The following is a 14,232-nucleotide window of genomic DNA, read 5'->3' on the forward strand; positions in this document are numbered from 1 at the left end:
GTTAACAAACCACCATATTACAGTATTATTCTGAATTCGAGTATATCTTTAACAGTGTATTGTAGATTTTCTTATGTTTTCATGTTACTAATTAGGATCCCTTCATTTTAGCTTATAGATTTCCTTTTTATATTTCTTGTAAGAAATATCTACTGATGATCAGTGCCCCCAGCTTTTGTTTTTCTGGGAAAGGTTTTATTTCTCCATTTCTGAAGGACAACTTTTGCTGGATAGAGTATTCTTGGTTGAAAGTTTTTTACTTTCAGCACTTTGAATGTATCATCCCACTCTTCTTGTCCATAAAATTTCTACTGAGAAATCCACTAGTAGTCTTATGGAGGCTCCCTTGTAGGATACAAGCTTCTTTTCTCTTGCTTCTTTTAAGATTCTTTTTTTGACTTTTGACAGTTTTATTATAATATGTCTTGGAGAGGATCTATTTAAGTTGATTTTTGTTTGGTGACCTATAAGTTTCATGAACTTGGCTATCCAGATCTCTCCCCATCTTTGGGAAATTCTCAGCTGTTATTTCTTTAAATAAGCTTTCTGCCCTCACTCTCCTCTTCTCCTTTTGGAATTCCAATAATTTACAAATTGGTTCTTTTGAGGCATCTGATAGATCATGTAGGTTTCCTTCAGTCTTTTCATTATTTTTTTCTTTCTTCTCTTCTAACTGGATAATTGCAAAGTTCCTACTTTTGTCTCTGATTCTTTCCTATCCTGGCTCATCCTGCTGTTCATGCTTTCTATTGCATTTTTTCATTTCATTCATTTATTTTTCATTCTGGAATTGCTGTATATCAGGTATAATTGATATACAACACAATATTAGCCTCAGATGCAAAACATAATAATTCAATGTTTTATATATTGTGAAATGATCACCACAATAAGTCTAGTTAACATCTGTCATCATACATAGCTACATAATTTTTTTTTCTTGTGATGAGAATTTTTAGGATCCTCTTTCTTAGCAACTGTAGAATATGCAATACAGTATTATTCACTATTATTGTCATGGTGTACCTTACCTCTCCATGATTTATTTATTTTATAGCTGGAAGTTTGTACCTTTGGACTCTCTTCACCCATTTCACCCACATCCCCATCCCTCACTTCTGGCAACAACCAATCTGTTTTTTGTATGAGCTTAGTTTTTGTTTTTAGATTTGACATATAAGTGAGATCATAAAATAAAACATACATCTTTCTATGTCTGACTTACTTTGAAAACAGTATAATGCATTCAAGGTCTATCTTAGTTGTCACAGATGGCTAAATTTCATTGTATCTTGTGGCTGAATAATATTCCATTGTATATGTATATTCCACTGTGTATATACATTTTCTTTATATATTCATTTATCAATGACACTTAGGTTGTTTCTATATCTTGGCTATTGTAATGAACACAGGGGTGCATGTATCTTTTTGAATTAGTGATTTCATCTTTTTTTCTTTTTTCTTTTTAGGGCCATACCTGCGGCATATGGAAGTTCCTGGGCTAGGGGTCAAATCTCAGCTGCAGCTGCTGGCATACACCACAGCCACAGCAACACCAGATTCGAGTCGCATCTGTACCGTTTACCACAGCTTGCAGCAATGTTGAATCCTTAACCCACTAAACAAGGCCAGGGATCAAACTCACATCCTCATGTACACTGTGTCAGGTTCTTAACCCACTGAGACACCACAGGAACTCCTGATTTCATTTTCTTTGGATAAATACCGATATGGAATTTCTCGTTCAGGTGGTAATTTTAATTTTTTGGAGTTCCTGATATGGCGCAGCGAAATGAATCCATCTAGGAGCCATGAGATTGTGGGTTCAATCCCTGGCCTTGCTTGGTGGGCTGAGGATCCAGCGTTGCCATGAGCTGTGGTGTAGGATGCAGATGTGGCTTGGATCCCACATTGCTATGGCTGTAGTGTAGGCCGGCAGCTGCAGCTCCAATTGGACCCCTAGCCCAGGAACCTTCATGTGCCATGGGTGCAGCCCTAAAAAGACTAAATAAATAAATAAATAATTTTTTAAGGAACCTCTATACTGTTTTCAATAGTGGCTATACCAGTTTACATTTCCACCAACAGTGCACAAGTTTTCCCTTTTCCACATCCTTGACTATACTTGTTATTTCTTTTCTTTTTGATGATAGCCATTCTACCAGGCATGAGGCGATATCTCATTGTGGTGTGGATTTACATTTTTCTGATGGTTAGTCTCTTGAGTATATATTCATGTACCTATTGGCTATCTGTATATCTTCTTTGTAAAAGTATATATTCAGATCCCCTGTCCATTTTTTAATGGAATTGTTGGGGTTTTTTTGTTTTTGAACTTCATGAGTTTTTATATATTTTGGATATTAACCCCTTATCAGATATATTATTTGTAAATATTTTCTTCCATTCAATTTGTTACTTTTTCATTCTGTTGATTGTTTCTTTTGTTGTACATAAACTTTTTTTTTGTCTTTTCTTTTTTTAGGGTCGAACCTGTGGCATATGGAAGTTCCCAGGCTAGGGGTTGAATTGGAATGCCTACACCACAGCCATAGCAACACCAGATCTGAGCCACATCTATGACCTATGCCACAGCTTGCAGCAACACCAGATCCTTTAACCCATTGAGCAAGGCTGGAGATTGAACCCACATCCTCATGGAAACTAGTTGGGTTCTCAACCTGCTAAGCCACAACAGGAACTCCAGCTGTGCAGAAACTTTAAAGTTTGATGTAGTCCTACTTGTTAATTTTTGGTTTTGTTTCTCTGCTTTTGGTGTCAAATTCAAAAAAATCTTCACCAAAACAAATGTCAAAGAGTTTACTGCTTATGTTTTCTTCTAGGAGTTTTATGGTTTCAGGACTTGCACATTCAAGCCTTTAATCTATTTTGAGTTAATTTTTGTGTATGTGCCAGATATTCTTTTGCATATGGCTGTCCAGTTTTCCCATACCATGTATTGAAGGAACTATCCTTTCAACATCATATATTCTTGGCTCCTTTGTCATAAATGAATTGATTATATATGAGTGGGTTTATTTCTGGTCTATCTGGTCTGTTCCATTGATCTTTGTGTCTGTTTTTAAGTCATTACTGTTTTGATTATAATACTTTGTAATATAGTTTGAAAATAGGGAACACAATGCCTCCAGCTTTGTACTTCATTCTCAGTATTTCTTTGGCTATTTGGGGGCTTTTGTGGTTCCATAAAAATTGTAGGATTGTTTGTTATATTTCTGTGAAAAATGCAGTTGAAAGTCTGACAGATGTTACATTGAAACTGTAGATTGCTGTAAGTAGTAGGGCCATTAAAAATATTAGTTTAATCCATGAGCACAAAACATCTTAACATTTATTTGTGACATTTATCTTCTTCAGTGTCTTTCATCAGTGTCATAGTTTTCAGTGAACAAATCTTTCATCTCCTTACTTATATTTATTCTTAGGTATTTTGTTCTTTTTGATGTAATTGTAAATAAGATTTTCTTTTTTTTAATTTCTTCTTTTTCTTTTCCTTTTTTGGCTGCCCCGTGGTATATGGAGTTCCCAGTGATCAGATCTGTGCCATAGTTGCAACCTAAGCCACACCTGCAGGAATGCCAAAACTTTAACCTACTGTTCCAGGCTAGGGATCGAACTTGTGATCCCATTGAGCCACAATGGGAACTCTTCTTTTTATATTTTTTAAGTGGTTGCTCTAGGTATTACATTGTATGTATACAACTTACCAAAGTCTACTGGTGTGAACATTTTACCAATTCAAGTGAAATACAGAAATCTCACCTCCCTTTAAATCGTATTTCTGATGGCAACAAATTCTCTCAGTTTTCCTTCTACTAAGAGTGTCTTGATTTTTCCTCCATCCCTAAAGAATTATTTTCACTGGATATAGGGTTCTGCAATAACAACTGTTTTCTTTTTTTTTTTTTCTTTTCTTTTTGCTCTTTTTTTTTTTTTTTTTTTTTAGGGCCGCCTGTATGTTGTGAGCCACATGGGAAGTCCTTAGGGCTGCACCTATGGCATATGGAAGTTCCCAGGCCAGGGGTCGAAACAGAGCTACAGCTACATCACAGCCACAGCAACACGGGATCCAAGCTACGTCTGTGACATATACCACAGCTCACAGCAACGCCAGATCACCAACCCACTGAGCAAGGCCAGGGATCAAACCCAAATCCTAGTCAGATTCATTTCTGCTGCACCACAACAGGAATTCCCAAATACTGCTTTCTTGAATGACATTTGGAAAATGTTGGGCCACTTCTTTCTAATTTTCATGGTTTCCAATGATGTCATTTAACTTAGGTTTCCCTTACAGGGAAGGTATCTTTTCTATCTCACTGCATTCAAGATTTGTCTTTTTTGTTCCTAGATTTCAAAAGTTTGATTATGAAGTTTCTTCATGTAGATTTCTTTGAATTTGTATAATTTTGGATCTGTAGGTTTATGTATTTTGCCAAATTTTGGAAATTTTAAATTATTATTTCTTTGAATATATTTTCAGCCCCATCTACTTTCTTCTCTCTTTTTTGGATTCCAATTACTCTAGTGTTTAATCTTTTTTTAATACTCTCACAGGTCCTTGAGCTTTTTGTGTGTGTGTCTTTTTTCTCTTTTTTGTTTATATTGTGCAATTTCTATTGTTCTATCTTCAAGTTTAGTGATCCTCTATACTCTCCATTCTCCCATGAGCCCATTCATTGAATTTTTTATTTCAGTTATTGTATTTTTCAGTTCTTTAATTTCCTTTTAGTCATTTTTATATCTTCTATTCCATTAAAATTTTCTGTTTTCTGAGATGTTCTGTTTTTTTCATTTGTCTCAAGAGTATTTGTGTTGCTTGTTGAAGCATTATTTGATGACTGCTTTAAAATCTTTGTCAGATGAATCCAGCATCTATATCTTCTCAGTGTTGGCATATGTTGACTTTTGTTTTTCTTTTTAGGGCAGCACCCATGGCATATGGAAGTTTCCAGTTTAGGGGTCAAATCAGAGCTGCAGCTGCCAGCCTGCATCATGGCCACAACAACACTAGATCCCAGCCCAGTCTGTGACCTATAGCACAGCTCATGGAAATGCTGGATCCTTAACCCACTGAGTGAGGCCGGGGATTGAACCCTCATCCTCATTGATACTAGTCAGACTCATTACCACTGAGAACGAGAACTTCCTATAGACTTTTTGTTTTTACTCAGTTGAGATTTTCTCTAATCCTGGTATGACTAGTGAATTTTACTTTTATTCTGTATATTTGGGTTAGTATGTTTTGAGTCTGTGTCTCATTTAAATCTTCTGTTTTGCAGTAGGGAAAAGTGGGCACTGTCTAATTACTGCCAGGTGTGGGTAAAATCCTAGGTTCCTTAATTGGCTTCTATTTTCAACCTGTTGCAAGAAGGGGTGTCTCATTACTGAGGGGGACAACAGGAATTGAGGTCCTCTACTAGAGAACCTGTAGTGGAATTCCACTAGAATTCCACTGATACCTCCCTGGTTCAGAGGAAGACTTGTTAATGTTCCCCATAGGGTAAGAAGGCTTTGCTATTGCTAGGTGATGGTGAAAGTCCTGGCTTTCTACTAGGCCTTCTCCTACATCACGCCACCGGGGCTAGGGGAGAGATGCCCCACTGCCCCCAAGTAAGGGATGGAAGACACTGTGGGGGGAGCCCTAATATCGCTGGAAGGGGATCAACATCCCAGGCTTTTTAGGGTAACTTTAAATCTGTGCCTAGTGGTATTTCCTGGTTGCAGTATTCTCCAGGACCCATATATGAGGCATATATAAGTGAAACAGATGATGCAAAGAAAGCTTAGAGAACTCACTGGTGTGTTGTGCCTTGTGCTCTAGGATCCCTAGCTGGTGTACCTTCCTCTCTCTACCACTCAGAGTCTTCATATTTTTGTTTTCTGTATAATAGCTCAAGATTTTTAGCTGTACTTAGTGGGATGACTAGGGAGAAGTGTGTCTAAGCCATCTTATCCAGAACTGGAGGCCCCCTGTTTTGGAGTTTTATTTTTGTTTTTATTTTTCATAGCATCATGTTCTTCTTTCATGGTTACAATGTCTTCTTTTTTGAGGCTATTAATTTTCTGAGGTTATTAATTTTTGAAGTTTTCTTCTGTCACCTACAGTTACTATTTCCTGGGTATTTTCCCCTCTTGGTTGATTTTGGTCTTTTTAGTGTATTGAAGGTTTTTCCTAAATGTCAAGTAGTCTTTGACTGCGTTTCATATTTTTTAAGGGTAAGGCGCCAAACATGTGTTTGGTTCTATGGTCATGTTTGGAGTTAATCAACTAGTGGGCTTCACTATAGGGTGATTAAGTGAGAAGTCACTCATTTCATAAATCAATATGTTGAGGTCCTTTCTCTGGGGTGGGTAAATTTTTCCAGATAAGTATCCTCCATTCTCCCACCTAGGAGCTATATTGGCTTTTTCTGGGAATGCAACAGAGAGCTGAATGACCCACAGTTCACTATGCAGATTTGTTGCTATCCCTGTCTTAATTCCACATCTCTACACTGCTTTTGCCAATAAGTCTGCTATCCCAGAATCTGGATCCTCTTATTCATTTATTCAAAACCATAAGTCTCTGGTGTTTTACCTTGGATGGCAGTTTGAGAAAGGGAGGGGGAACATAGAAGAGAGAAAATGTGTAGTCACTAGGCTGATCTTACAGGGAGGCTACCTGAGGGCCAGTTTTATACACTCTAAACCACAACCTTTATATGTTTCCCCAGGACTTGCCCCTGTATGCCCCTGTCCTGCACAGTCCCTGCTAACTCCTTTCCTTTAGATAGCTTCCTGTGCTTGGTTAAATCATTTGCCCTTCCTATATCCACGTACCCTTTTCTAGATTTTGTTGAAATTCTTCAAATGCCATTGTCTCATCTTTAAAATTTTTTTTCTCTTGGGATTACAAGATGGACAGTAGGTATTTCACTAATGACAGTTCTTTCCATTTTTAGCTGCTTTGTCCAGAAAGCCGCTTTAGTGTTTAAATCAGCAGCTAGGAATAAAGGAACTGTTTTTGGTTTAGTATCTACTATATGCAACTTACATTTTTGTCTTATTGAAGTATAGTTGATTCACAATGTTTCAGGTGTACAACAAAGTTATTCAGTTATATATATACACACACATATATACGTATACATACAGTTTGTGTGTGTGTGTGTGTGTGTGTGTGTGTGTGTGTGTGTGTATATGCTTTTTCAGATTCTTTTCCATTATAGGTTATTACAAGATATTGAATATAGTTCCCTGTGCTATACAGTAGGCCCTTGTAGATTAGCTGTTTTATATATAGCAGTGTGTATGTGTTAATCCCAATTTATGACCCCCCTTACCCTTTGGTAACCATAAGTTTGTTTTCTATGTCTGCGGGTCTGTTTCTGTTTTGTAAATAAGTTCACTTGTATCATTTTTCTAGATTTCTCATACAAGTGATACCACATGGTATTTGTCTTTCTAACTTCACTTTGTATGATAATCTCTAGGTTCATCCATATACCATCTACTTTTAATCTATATCAATAAAGCTTATGAATTTATATGTTCTCAATCACCCACAATATTTTGAGTGCCTAGAGAGCTGGGACTCTGTTTTGTACATCTTTGAGTTCCCATTGCTTAAGATAGTCCATGGCAGCAAACTTTGTTCTGTTCTCTCCTGAATCTCTAGCATTTGTAGTGCTATCTGGAACATAATGTGCTCAAGAAGAGCTTGTTGAGGAGTCCCTGCTGTGATGCAGCAGGTTAATAATCCAGCTTGTCAGAGTTCCCATTGTGGCTCAGCAGGTTAAGAGTCTGACTAGTATCCATGAGGATGTGTCTTCGATCCCTGGCCTCACTCAGTGGGTTAAGGATCCAGCGTTGCCACAAGCTGCGGCATAGGTCGCAGGCGTGGCTTGGATCTGGCTTGGTTGCTGTAGCTGTGGAGTGGGCTGGCAGCTGTAGCTCCAATTTGAGTCCTAGCCTGGGAACTTCCATATGCTACGGGGGCAACCAAGAAAGAAAAAAATAAAGTTAAAAGAGGGGGAGCTTGTTGAATGACTTCAGAAAGTCAGGAAGCAGTCTACCTATTAGAACATTCCTTTATTCTAAAAATTCTAGTTTCACAAGACAATGTACATGTGCCATGTGCTATGTGGTGATGGATTTTGATCTAGCCTCACTTGTGTTGGCTGATGGGATAATATTAAACACATTAGGAGAGCACCTTGTTCATCTGTGGATAACAAGGTGAGTTTAATGGGATGCAAACTGAATCAGCTGAATCTGTAGTGCCCAATACTCCAAGGAGAATTTGTAGAAATCTCTCCCAGTAAAAATGAAATAAGCCTCTCCAAAGTAAAAAAATGAAAATTCAGAGAATGAGTTTAATTCTGTATAGCATTTTGGTAGTGACATTCTCAGGTGGAATCTGAAAATAGATCATTCCATAGCAACAGGACTCCATCACCATGTCAGCCATCTCAGCCCTACTTTTTTTTTTTTTTTCTTGCTTGCTTTTTAGGGCCATGCCTGCAGCATATGGAAGTTCCCAGGATAGGGGTCGAATTGGAGCTACAACTACCAGCCTACACCACAGCCACAGCAATGCCAGATCCTAGCCGCGTCTGTGACCTACACCACAGCTCATGGCAACACCAGATCCTTAACACACTGAGCAAGGCCAGGGATCAAACCCACATACTCCTGGATACTAGTTGGGTTTGTTAATGCTGAACCACAATGGGAAGTCCCAGCTGTATCTACTTATTAACAGAAACAATAATATTGGCTGTTATATATTGATGTGTTGAATGTGTGACAAGCATTATGCTATGTGCTTTATGTGCTCCACCTCATTTAATTCTTATGACATTTCTTTTTTTTTTTTTTGTCTTTTTGTCTTTTTTTGTTGTTGTTGTTGTTGTTGTTGTTGCTATTTCTTGGGCTGCTCCCGAGGCATATGGAGGTTCCCAGGCTAGGGGTTGAATCGGAGCTGTAGCCACCAGCCTACGCCAGAGCCACAGCAACGGGGGATCCGAGCCGCATCTGCAACCTACACCACAGCTCACGGCAACGCCAGATCGTTAACCCACTGAGCAAGGGCAGGGACCGAACCCGCAACCTCATGGTTCCTAGTCGGATTCGTTAACCACTGCGCCACGACGGGAACTCCTAATTCTTATGACATTTCTGAGAGGTATTAGTATTCCCATTTTACAGATGAAGAGACAGAGACAGGGGTTAAAGAAACTTAGTTGCCCAAATTCAAACTGCTGGTAAGAGCCAGAGCCAGGATTCAAGCTCAGCTTCTCTAACCCAAAGTCTGCTCTCTGACCTCTCACCTTAGGACACACCAAAGCACCAGAGCTTGATCTGCCTTGTCTCTGTCTTATTTGCCCATCTCTCTAGTACAGTAATTCTCAAACTAGCCTTGTATGGGAATCCCCTAGAGGGCATTTTTAAACACAGATTCCTGGCCCCACCCCCCAGATTTTCTAATTCAGCAAGTCTTGATGGGGCTTGAAAGTCTGCAGTTCCAGCAAGTTCCCAGGAGAATGAAGTCTTTGTTGCTGCAGAACTGGCTGACTAAGCTTTGGCTCACAGCTCTCACAAGGCTGAAGTTGTGGCATTGGCAGGAGCTGTGCTCAGCTCAAGGCTACACTGCAGGATGTCTTGTTTCCACATTCACTCAGGTGGCTGTTGACAGGCATCTGATCCCTGCTGGCTTTTGGCTGGAGACATCAGTTCCTTGCCATGTGAGCCTCTCCACTGTCCTTTTCACAGTATGTCACCTGGCTTCTCCCAGAGCAAGGGGTCTGGGAGGCACCCCCAAGTAGAAGCCATAACCTTTTTATAACCTACTCTTGGAAATGACACCCCGTCATTTCTACCACAGTCTGTCTATTACAAGTCAGTCACCAGGTCCAGCCCATCTTCACGGGGAGATCATACAGGGGCCTCCATCCAGATGGAGAGGTTTTGGGGGCTTCCCACCACACTAGGTGCTACTGGTGGTCCAGAACCACACTTAAAAATACTGCTTTTACTAATAACACCAGAACAAAGACTTTTTATCCTAAAAATCAAAGCTCCTTGATAAGTAAATGGATATATAGCCCTAGTAGCATCCCCACAGTGGAGAAAGGGGAGGAAGGGAAGCTAACCCTTATTTCCATAAGGCTTTTGGAAAAAATAAAGGCAAAGTCTTGCACTTACGACACCAGTCTGGGGAGTTCCTGTTGTGGCTCAGTGGGTTAAGAACCCCACATAGTCTCCATGAGGATGCAGGTTTGATCCCTGGCTCCGCTCAGAGGGTTATAATCCGGCATTGCCGTGAACTGCAGTGGCTCAGATCTGGTGTTACTGTGGCTGTGGCTGTGGCCTCAGCTGCAGCTCTGATTCAGTTGCCAACCCAGGAACTTCCATATGCCCCAGGTGCAGCCCTAAAAAGAAAAAGAAAAAAAGTCAAAAAAAAAAGAACACCAGTCTACAGCCAGAATTCTCTCTCTAAAGGCCTATAACCAAGCAATGAAAAAGGTACTCTTCTAAAATCTGATAATGCGAAAGTTGAGGCTAAAACTATGACTGATGCCATTAATAGGTCTCTGCCAACTCAGGTATAGGCTGGTAGAAGCCTAGGGAGTTGGAAAAGTCCATGTTTTCTTTTATTTGAAAATAAATGAGTTCGTCTTGAGTGGCAATAAGAGCTTTCCTGTGGCAGCTCCAGCAGAGGGGGGCCTGGCTTCCTTCAGGGCAGGTCTATGTCATTTACTCACTGAAAGCTTTAGGAGGACAACTTCCCTATGCAGTGCACACAAAATGCACAGCAGGAGTTGTTGCAGAAAAATGTGCTCAGTCAATATCCATTCCCTTGGTGGGGACCTGGAAAGTTATAAAAGAGTCTGAGGTGTGGTCCTTGCTTAGTTATGGAGATGTTATTTCTATCTATGAAACAATAGAAATTTATACAATGTTGAATTATCAAAGCCCATGGGATTAGAATCACAAGAATACAGTTGACCCTGAAAAACACAAGGGTTCCACCTTGTGCAGAGGAACACCCAAGTATATAACTTCACAGACAGCCTCCATATCTACAGTTCCGCATCCAGGGATTCAACCATCCATGGATCATGTACTACTGTACTATTTACTATTGAAAAACAATCCATAAGTGGACCCATACAGCTCAAAACCATGTTCCAGCATCAACACACAGGAGCTGAGTGAACTCAGGCAATCACTTAAGCTGAGTTTCTATGACGTTATCTGTAAGCTATGAATAATATACCAGCCCTTTCTAGCTCACAGTGGAGTTGAGAGAGAACCAAGGAAAAAGCACTGTTTAAAATTAAAGCAATAGGAGTTCCCGTCGTGGTGCAGTGGTTGACGAATCCGACTGGGAACCATAAGGTTGCGGGTTTGGTCCCTGTCCTTGCTCAGTGGGTTGACGATCCGGCGTTGCCGTGAGCTGTGGTGTAGGTTGCAGATGTGGCTCGGATCCAGCGTTGCTGTGGCTCTGGCGTAGGCTGGTGGCTGCAGCTCCAATTCGACCCCTAGCCTGGGAACTTCCATATGCCACGTGAGCGGCCCAAGAAATAGCAGAAAGACAAAAAATAAATAAATAAATAAATAAATAAAATTAAAGCAATAGTTGGGCACCTAAAAAATACAGTGATTCTCAACCTCGGGTGCATATTAGAATCACCTGGCAAGCTTTGACAAATCTCACTTCCCAGGCCATACACCCAAAGCATTATGCACTAATTATGCCTCCCCTTTCTCCTCTACCTTCTTCCCTCTCTCCACACACACACACACACACACACACACACACACACATATCACACACACACACACATATCACACAAATACACGTGTCCATTTTTTGGGGGGGGGGCTCTCTAGGGCTGCACCCCTGGCACATGGAGGTTTCCAGGCTAGGGGTACAATCCAAGCTGTAGCCACCAGCCTATGCCAGAGCCACAGCAACGTGGGATCCAAGCCACATCTGAGATCTACACCACAGCTTGCAGCAACACCAGATCCTTAACTCACTGAGCAAGAGGCCAGGGATCGAACCTGAGTCCTCATGGATGCTAGTTGGGTTTGTGAACCACTGAGCCATGATGGGAATTCCGTACACGTGTCCATTTTTTTAAGATAGCCTCTTGAAATAGTTAAGAGAAAGTTCACCTTTGTTTCCACCAAATAGTGTACCCCAAATGGGAATGATGTTCCAAAAATGCTGAGAAGGAGGTGTCCACTGTCCACTAGAGTGGAACTGGGGGTGGAGGGTTGTGAGACTTTCAGAACACATAGGAGAAAGGTTTCTGCTCCTAGAGTGGTGGGTTGGTTTCAGAGGACAGAGAGATGGGTGTGCAACACAAAACCAGAGTATTCTGTTCATGTGGACAAATTTTCCTTTCAAATTCAGTTATCCAGAGTGGATAACTGCAACCCAGGACAAAGTGGTGGCAACAGAGATAAGGAAAGTGCAGCATGCCCACATCTAGTTAATGTCTGTATGATGAAGGATATAGTAAGTGCCCTAGTGTGCTTCTGTTCAAGTTCTGTTCTCAGGCGAATCTGTTTAAATAAGAGCTTTTTGCTTCAACCACTGACCCTTAAAAAGTATTTCTAATGAGCATGTCAAGCTCAGTAATTTCTTTCAAGACCTAATTCTTTAATCAAGGTGGGAAATTTGATTTTTTGAAATAGTCTTGAAAGTAGAAGTTTTAACAAACAAAATTGGTTTTGTTCCTAATCTTCACATTTTCCAAAATTACTATGAACAAAGAACTTCACTGGAATCTGTATTTTGGGGATTAAGCAAAACATGGGATTATACCCAAAAGAAACTGAACAGAGAAAGGACACTGTGCCCGGTTGATACGTTCTCCTCTCTGTTCTCTAGAACCACGTGCTATGGGAAGAACAACCAGGCAAGAAGCCCAGTTGCTCCCAAGGACAGAATACTTTTCACGCTGAGCCAGCTCAGGGGCCCTTCTCTACCACTGAGAGACGGACATGGACCCTCCCTTTCGCCTCTGCAGAGGACGGCCCCAGGGAGACACCTCCACAACCTGGGAGCATCCATCAGCGCTCACACATCAGCTTAGATGACCTGTGGCTGGAGAAGACACAGAGAAGGAAGTTGAAGAAGCAGTTTGAGAGGAAGATGCATGCACATAAAGATGGAGTCCCGGTAAGCTGCTCAGGTGCCATCGTCAGCAGACTTAGCCTGGTACCCCCTCTTCCAAGGCAGTGGCTTGCATTTATTTCCTGCCCTCTTCCTCCCCTTTGCCCCAGTACAGGCTGCAGGTAATGTGTCTGAGAGCTATGGTGGCTGTGGCTCCTTCCTCCCTCTCTGCAGTATGTCTTTGCCTGCATCCAGCCCATGTGCAAGGCAGTGGAGCAGAACTGAAGAAGTGGGACCCCTCAAGCCCTTTCCATAGTAATTAACATTTGCTGAGGACCTACTCTGCGTCAAACAATGTGTTATTAATATCGGGACAGTATTAGCTCTAATACTCATAAAGGTACACGATTTTGCAACATAACAATCTTAATTAGATTACTTAAAATTATATAGAGAGAATTAGGTTTTCTCTCTAGAGACATTTTGACACCATGGAGCACTGAGGGATGCTCCCAGGTTGTGGAGGCGTCTCCCTGTGGCCATCCTCTGCAGAGGTGAAATAGATACATGAAACTGTCATCTATTTAAAAATGACTGCATAGTTTATAAAGCATAATTTTTACCCAATCCCTGACTGTTTCTGGTTCTTTCCTTTATAAGACAAAAATATTTTTTATTATCAAGTATATTTGAAGTACACATCCCTGAGGCTCACCTCATCCCTGAATACCCATTTTTTTTAAATTGAGGTGAAATTCACATTATATAAAAATGAACCATGTTAAATCATATAGTTTGGTGGGTTTTAGTAGATTAACAACATTTTGTAGGCCTCATCCTTATCTAGTTACAAGACATTCTCATCATCTTAAAAGGAAATTTCATAGCCGTTAAGCAGTCAGAACCCTTCTCCTTCCCAGACCCTGACAAGCACTAATCTGCTTTCTGTCCCTATAGATTTACCTATTTACCCATGGACATGTCATATAAATGGAATTAAAATATGTGACCTTTTATGCCTGGCTTCTATCACTTAGCAAGTTTCCAAAGTTCATCTATATTGTAGCATATCACAGCACTTTGTCCCTTTTTAT

At 40.5% G+C, this 14,232-nt stretch overlaps 1 protein-coding gene across 1 annotated transcript in view; it reads left to right on the forward strand.

Annotated features, from left to right (window-relative positions):
* Positions 12,125-14,232, forward strand: part of ARHGEF4 (Rho guanine nucleotide exchange factor 4) — a 117,863-nt gene continuing 115,755 nt past the window's right edge. The window contains exon 1 of the mRNA XM_021075746.1: positions 12,125-13,204. Coding sequence (XP_020931405.1) covers positions 13,178-13,204 — 27 coding nt within the window. The 5' untranslated portion in view covers positions 12,125-13,177. The remainder of the gene's footprint in view (positions 13,205-14,232) is intronic.

This window comes from Sus scrofa, chromosome 15 (genome assembly GCF_000003025.6).
Source record: "Sus scrofa isolate TJ Tabasco breed Duroc chromosome 15, Sscrofa11.1, whole genome shotgun sequence".
Lineage (NCBI taxonomy): Eukaryota > Metazoa > Chordata > Mammalia > Artiodactyla > Suidae > Sus > Sus scrofa.